The 7,755-nt window shown below is 40.6% G+C and overlaps 1 protein-coding gene across 1 annotated transcript; it reads left to right on the top strand.

Moving 5' to 3' along the window:
- The first annotated feature begins 428 nt into the window (after positions 1–428).
- LOC111611881 (plexin-C1-like) lies at positions 429–7,755 on the top strand. The gene is made up of 18 exons (XM_023350637.1): positions 429–657; positions 790–903; positions 1,045–1,427; positions 2,170–2,298; positions 3,448–3,582; positions 3,664–3,758; positions 3,835–3,937; positions 4,016–4,169; positions 4,368–4,452; positions 4,697–4,772; positions 4,935–4,976; positions 5,091–5,221; positions 5,424–5,549; positions 6,094–6,259; positions 6,590–6,766; positions 6,875–7,090; positions 7,305–7,404; positions 7,586–7,755. Exons 1-18 carry the CDS (start codon positions 429–431, stop codon positions 7,642–7,644), a joined length of 2,520 nt encoding a protein of 839 aa, XP_023206405.1. The 3' UTR covers positions 7,645–7,755.

Genomic DNA, 7,755 nt, shown 5'->3' with positions numbered 1-7,755 from the left:
GGAAATGAACTCCCTTTAAAACTGGAACATCATTTTTGACTTCACAGTTCAAACTGATAAAAACCTGATCAATTAAATGACTCAATGAGCATACAGCATGCAGTCAGTAACTTAAAGAATTATGAAGAAGGTTGAACATCAGAGAGCATCAGATCTACCGTCAGTGTTCTCTGAAAAAGAACTGAATTATGAAACACTTTGATTGAATCTCACTGATGCAGAGATTTTGCTGAAATGCAGCTTGAACATTTAGATTTTATCACTAGTGAAATTGGAGATGCTGTGATTTTGCAGATGGCCCCTCCTTCTCACATTCACCACTTCTTTAAAAAGAGACGCAGCACTTTCACTTGTTTCACAGCAGAGATACGGACATCAAATCAACCTGCAGTCTGTCCTTATGTCAGAGCTGCTTCTTTTAGCACAAGATGATCCTGCTGCTCTGTTTGCTTTGCATGATCTGTGGAGAACCTGTTTGGAGTCTGGAGAATGGTGAATTCTCCTTTAAAGGGGACATTCAGCAGGTGGCAATTGGCTCCAACAATCTTTACATCGCTACAACAGAGGCACTTTATCAGCTAAGACCCAACTTTGCTCTGATCCACAGTCTGACCCTCAGAGGGACTTTACAGAACGGAGACCAGCCAGGGAAAAAGGGTTTTCAGCGGGTCCCTGAGAATGACAAATTAACACCAACTTTCAGTGTTAATGTTTTATTACCATTTGAGAAAAATTACACATTGATCAGCTGCGGTGTGACTGGAAACGAACTCTGTGGTTTCTGTGAAGTTCTGGACCTGAAGAACATCTCTAAGCTGGTTTACAGTGAATCCATCCAGGTGGGACCTCAGAGGAGCAGCAGTGGGTCTGTCAGCTTTCTGGTGGATGTGACGGAGAAACCAGGTCAGACTGAGACTTACATTCTGACAGCGATAAAGAACCCGAGAGACAAGACAGAGTGTAGCGCTGATTTGAAGACAATCAACCTTCAAAACACCGATCATAACCAGTCTGGGGAAATATTTTCCTGGTCTGGTCAATCAGGTGTTAAACCTGGAATCCAAACTGAAGCTGATGTAGAGTTTGTGGACGGATTCCAGATCAACTCAACAGTGTATCTGTTCTCCAACGTGGCATCAGGAGGTGAAACCAACAAAGTCCGTCTGATCTGGCTTCAGGCTGAAACCAGTAAAACTCAGACTCTGGAGTCTCTTCATGGAGCGACTCTCAGTTCCTCTGGAGGCAGCAGACTGCTGGCCTCCTCGGTCGTCCCAGGTGGACAGCAGGTCCTGTGGAGTGGAGTGTTCAGTGTGGACGGAGGAGAAAGCAACACTGAGCTGCTGCTGTTTGACGTCAGTCCTGATATCAGCAGGGAGAAGAATAAAGATCCAGACTTTTATACATCGGTGGACAAGCCAAACAACCCGGTGAGTTGTTTCTTATGTAATTGTTTTTCGTGTGTGTATTTATTCACACCTATGCAGATTTGCTCTGTTCTTCCTTGTTTTGTCATACTTAAATAGTTTTGGATTATCAACAATACAAGGGGGCACAGAGTGAAATGTCAGAATAAGGTTCCATACAAGTTGGGTGGCATTATGCTACCAGCTAATCAGACTTCAGGTCCATGGGATATTTGACCAGAACCCCCCAGTGATGTCCATCGTCTCCAATCCTGTCTATGAACAGGACTTTTAAGACACGGTCACAAAAAGAAGGATGTTTGGTTGGTGAACATTAGAGCTTCCACTTTGCTTTTTGCTGGTGTCGTGATCAGATCGTGTGGCTGAAATGAGCTTCCTCAGTGAGGTGGACTCAGCCTTACAGACGCAGACAGAATCTGTCATCACCTGCCCACCTACTGGTGGTTCATGTGTACGTTAACAAACTCTTTTCTTATTTCAACTCAATATCAATTGCACATAAACGCACATGTAACTTAAAATAAAACTTTAACCCTTTCTGTTATTCTTCAGAAAGTGTTGACATTTTGTTTCAAAGTTGTAATTTTGTCACTTTCTTTGATACGACACACCATAGAGATGGAGAAACATGGCTGACTTAAAATGTGCCTGCAGCAGGACCAGCTAGTTTATGGATATTATTTGTATACTTGTTTCAGAAACCTTTCATGGTTATCAGTTTTGATATTATGTCTTTGTTTCTCAGTCAGGACCGAAGGCCCTGAAACCTCACGCTGTTCTATCTAAGAAGAAATACATGAGTTCTGTGTTGGCGGTGAAGCAGGACAGCTGGACGGTTTTCTTCATCGGAACAACCGATGGGCAGCTCATTAAGGTCAGTAGGATAGTTACGTTCTCATTTAGGGGTGGGGGAGAGATGCATTTCTTTTCTTCTTCTTTTTTTTTTTACATAAATTAAACCTCATGTCAAAACTCTATTTTTGCTCAGTAACGAGTCAGTGTGCACGTATGAACAATGTCAGTGCAGTGAAGAGCCAGCCTGCTCTCAGTCAAAATGAGGCCTTGTACTAAATGAACAAAATGGCTTCACTGCTTCTGAAACCGTTTCTGTGAGTCCAGGTAAGTGGATAACTCTGAAGATTGGCCCTATTCTACAGCATCCCTAGGATGACCTTTGACCCTTTAAATTTTTTTTTTTTTTTTTTGCTTTTACAATCAGACAAGACAGACATTGTGTAATCAGAGAATTTGAAAGCCAAATTGCTGCATAGGTTTCTTGTGCTGAGAGGGACTGTATGATCACCCAGTTGTAATGTACTGTAAAAATGTAATTATTGCTGGCCGCTGATTCCCAAAGCTATTTCTTGCTGCTGTTCATGCTGACTCTGGAGCTTTAGCACAAAATCATCAGTTTTGTGGGGCAAAACTTGTGGGGCAGCACCATGTGCTATTTCATGAGAAAAGCCTGGCATGAGTTGGTGATCTGTTGGTGCCATTGTGGATCGTCACGCTGGTGCTGGTAGCCTTTTTCCATTATTCCTTTGTACCTATCGAGGGTATTGGTATGAAATTTCTGTCATGGCACTGCTCTTAGCCTTGACCACGGCCCAGAGAGTGAGTTCCACTCCGTCTGTCGGTCCTACCTGTTTACAGTCGCACCAGGACTCCCAGGTTGTGCTTGAGACTCAATCCTACTTTTTGCTAATCAAAAAACAAGACAAGAAAGCAGTATAGTGACAGAAGTAGAGATTCCAAGAGACATCAAACAAAACAAAAAAACTTCAAGAAATACAAATTATCTAAAGAAAAGAAATGGAGAAGACGTGCAAAGGTAAGGAGTTACTGGTTCAAATCAATTCCAGGACAACCGCTGAGATCTTCTGTCCAATAGGCTGCAGTCCTACTTAGCAAAAGCTCTGTAGGAGGATGTGAGCTTGAAATGTACCTGAGCAATTAAAAAGCACAAGTGTAGAGTTTTTAGATAAATTATGCACAGTAACTATATCTATGCTGTTGTTGTCAGCTTCCTGTGGACAAGAACAATCGTCCAGCATGTCCAAAGGAGCACTACAGGGCCAGTGGTAATCAGAAAGTGTTTCCAAAAATCCTTCTGGATCCAGTGGATCATAAACAAATGTATCTGATATTTAAGGACAAGGTAACTTTTTTTTCAGTTTTCCTTGTTGCATGTACTAGACTGCATGTTAGAGTGTTTCTAAATCTTTGACTTTTGTTCTAGATTAAGCGTGTGCCAGTGTCAAACTGTAGTGAATACATGAGCGTAGAGGACTGTTGTACGGATCCATTCTGTGTCTGGTGTGTCTCTGAGAAAAGGTCAGAGAAACTTCAGGTGCGGCTGAAGTCTTCAGACAATTCTGAGCTTCATGATGACATTTGTCCGTTTATTCAGATGTACATTTAAAGATGACTGCAAATACGACTGGATATCCATCCCTGATGAATACCAACAGGAAGTGATTTCCTACAGAGCTGAGAAGGACTCCACTGGACAGGTGGATCAATAACAGACTGATGACTTTATTCGGTTGGAACTACAAGTTATTGATTTCTTCTATTCGCTCCTTTCTCAGGTCAAAGTAGTCGTCAACGTTCACCTGACTTTGGCACAGAACATTCAGTCTGAATTTACCTGTGCGATCGTCACAAACGTGAGAAGGCTTTGTGGGACACTACCTCAGTACCCACAATGCACCTGCGTTCTCTCTGACGATTTTCACTCTAATGGTTCGTAATTATTTGGTAAATTATCCAGTAAAAATGATTTGTTATTGAGCCCCACATCACTACAAGACAATGTGGTTCATTCACATCAAATCCAGTTATATATATATATATAAATATGTTCAGTACAGTGTCCAATGTTTTTTTTTTTAACTGTACAGTATTTTTGCCAAAGTAACTGAAGTGATTTTCCGTTTGCAGAACTTGATCTCATCCTATCAGTCAGACTTGAGGCAGTACTGACAAAGAGTCTAAAGCTCATCGACTGTTCTGATAGTACTCTGTCGTAAGTTCATTTTCACTTTAACCTTAACTACTAAAGTTTTTAATTGAAGAATTTAGTTGCTTATTTAGGTCCTAAATAACCAGGACCACTAATCTGAAAAAGAAATTAACCTCAGAATGAAACTCATTCACATGTATTGTGTGTTTTTGTACCTTGTGAACCCAGGTTAATTATTGTTGTTACATACAGTATATATATATATATAATTGTGAGTATGTTCAGCACCATGTTGTTTTCTCTGCAGGTGTCAGCAGTGCATCAGAGCCGGATGTGGCTGGAGGGAGAACCGCTGTACCTGGGACAGTGAAGGAGTGCGGAATGTAATCATTCATTTTCAAATGGTTTTCAAAGAAAAGTCTACAAGTTTACCTGTTATGGTTTTAAATTTCAAACCAACATCATAACAACACTTATATGGTACAATACTGAAGCAGGTTAGGAAACGGAAGCAGACATTTCTGTTCCTGTTCTTTGTTTTGTAGGACCGTGTTTGCCAACCGCTCGCCTCTCAGCCAATCACTGCGGTGAGTCTAAATGTGGATTCTTTTCCAGCCTAACCCACGTTCAGAATAACACCAAGATAGGGTCGTGTACTGGGGCAGTTTATTTTGCATGTGTTTTTTCTTTTTTTTTGACAGAAGCCAGAGATTATCTCCGTGTCTCCCAGTCGTGTGTCTTACTACGGCAGAAATCACGCTTTGCTGAAAGGTCGCAACCTCAGAGATGTGATTGGAGTCAAAGTCCAGACAGAAACGGCCTGCTCAAAGGAGTAAGTCGCTCCCTGGTTTAGGTCTAATTTTCAGAAAAGTTATTTCATATGTGACAGAAGGTTGGCCTGTCCCACAGTTCTTTTATATCATGTTTACAATTTTCTCTTTATCTTCTGAAAAGAGTAACTATTCAACTACTCTGATTAGATCTCCAGTTTGGAACAACACTGGTAAGAGTCTGACGTTCCACATTCCCAGTAGAGCCAATGAAGCTGAAGCCAAAGTGTGTGCTGTCCTGTCTGACGGGAGTTGCCACGGCGAAGCTGATATAACCTACCAGTCAGCGCCATCTTGTACTGGAGTTTCACCATCCGTTACCTGGAGAAGGTAACCATGTGTTTAACGATACCCTGTCGCATTCCTCCATTTTCTAACACTATAACCACAAACAGCAGTTTACTTTACTGGAGTTTTATATGATAGACCAACTCAAAAAAGTCAGTAATTGTAGTGGAAGAAAAATGATAGATGGCTTTAGTTTATTGACGCCAATTTTGTCTGATTTGAAGAAGGTGCAGGGGCTGGTTGATCTTTCATGACCTCTGGAAACATTTCTTAAAATCTTTAAAATGATAGCGGCACAAATAAAAAAAATGTTGAGGTCTGATTTTGTCTGGTTTGAAGAAGGTGGGAGGGGCAACTTCACTCAAATCCATCATCAGTCTCAGTTCATGCAAACGACACAATGAACGACGATTCTAAGTGTTTCCTTAGAGTCCAGAACTGGTTTATCAGAAAATGCTTGCAATGAAAAATCTGTTATTTTTATCACTATGGAATTTATTATGGAGTATTTCCAATCATGGGAATAATGCACCCGGACATTTTTATATATTTTCTGCTCTTTCGGCTGCCGCCCTGCATCATCCAGTGGGAAGAGGAAGATCACGATCACAGGATCCTACTTGGACACAGTGGAAATGGTCACACACAACCAGCATGTCCAAGAACTGGAGTTTTACAGGGGGCTAGAATACCCTGTACAGGAAGAATACCCCCCGCAGCTACAAGTACCTCCTGAACACATCAACTCTACGGTGGGTCTGTGAACACACACCCCCACACACAGTGCTCTGTCAGACTTTTTCACATAGTTTCGGTCATTTAAGTCATATGTGTGACTTAAACTGTTATCAGGCTTAATCGTAGTCAGAAATAGCATGAGACTAAATATAGTTTTCATGCTTGTGTCTAACTAGTTATTGTTCAAATCCTATGATTTGTGTGAAATCACGTTGTGACCTACTTTACTCCTTCTCATCATTATTTGTGTTTTATTTGTTTAGTATAATCACGTCAATGTGTCAGATCAGGTCGGGGGGTTTTTTAATTGTATTCGACAATGAATATTTATAAATTCTCCACAGACTCTCATCTATAAAACACTTCCTGTTGAGCCCTCTGAGTGGAACAGACCTGTGGTGAATATAAAAGTAGCCAATCAGACGTTGAGCTGTTCAGCAAAAATGTTCCACCGTCCAGACCCGCAGTTTATCAACTTCAGAGCCAAGAGGACAGGAGATAATATCAAAATCACCATACTGGTGAGTTGGATTCTTTTTTTAAATAATTTTATTTATCATTCTTCATGACAATTAGATTACAAAAGATTTTTTTAAAAAGCAGTAATGTTTTTTATTTATTTATTTTAGAAAATCAAAGACGAACTGATGATGACAACAGAAGAGTTGTCAATATGGGGCATTAAGGATGACAAGCAGTATCCCTGCATCCTGCAGAATGAAGATGATGATCGTGAAACTACCCCTAGTTATGAATATGGGAAACACAGTGACTTCGAATATGGATCACGGATTCTGGTCTGTGAGATTCAAAACACAACCGATGTCATATTTAATCAGCTAAAGGTAAATCACTTTCTCAAACAACTAACTACAATTTGAACTGTCTTGTAATTGTAAGACAGAGTGCTGGAACAATTATTATTTATAATTACAATCATTATTATGTTATTATTATTATTTAATGCCATTATGATTCCAACTTATACTTTTTAAATATGCTTTTATTTTTTTCCATCTAAACATTCAGTTTTAAATAACATTTCTCATGTATCTCCAGATTATGTATGGAGAAACAATAGTGCGGGTGTGGAATCCATCTTTATTGCATCAGGTCCTTCTCATCCTGCGCCTGATGTTCCTCCCCTCTGTTGCTGTTGGTAAGTTTGCTTCATGAACATGACTGATAATATGTTCCACTTACTGCTCGCCTCATTATTTAAAACGGTCAATTTTAGTTTTTTTCCACTATTCTATGTACCACAATTCCATGTTACAAGAGCTAGCTACACTAGTCAGCGCGACGGAGAACTGAACGGAGGATAACTGTTTGTCTTTCAGTGCTGATGATCATCTGTCAGTGCCAGAAGAGACGCGTCGTCCAGAAGACCAAGCTCTGATCGTCTCTGCTGCGCCTCAGGATCCCTCAGTAGTTTTCCAGCGGGTTTTCCAGCTTCCTCCAACGTCTGGGTGAAATGCCAGATGTTTCGGATGGGAAACGTAACGAAAGC

This window comes from Xiphophorus maculatus, chromosome 17 (assembly GCF_002775205.1).
Source record: "Xiphophorus maculatus strain JP 163 A chromosome 17, X_maculatus-5.0-male, whole genome shotgun sequence".
Classification (NCBI taxonomy): Eukaryota; Metazoa; Chordata; class Actinopteri; order Cyprinodontiformes; family Poeciliidae; genus Xiphophorus; species Xiphophorus maculatus.
This window is presented reverse-complemented; position numbering and strand designations above follow the sequence as displayed.

Coding starts and splice junctions, on each gene's coding strand:
- LOC111611881 (XM_023350637.1), top strand. CDS start 429: ATGATCCTGCTGCTCTGTTTGCTTTGCATGATCTGTGGAGAACCTGTT. Junction 4,170..4,367: donor TGACGATTTTCACTCTAATG/GTTCGTAATTAT, acceptor TTCCGTTTGCAG/AACTTGATCTCATCCTATCA. Junction 5,550..6,093: donor CCATCCGTTACCTGGAGAAG/GTAACCATGTGT, acceptor TGCATCATCCAG/TGGGAAGAGGAAGATCACGA.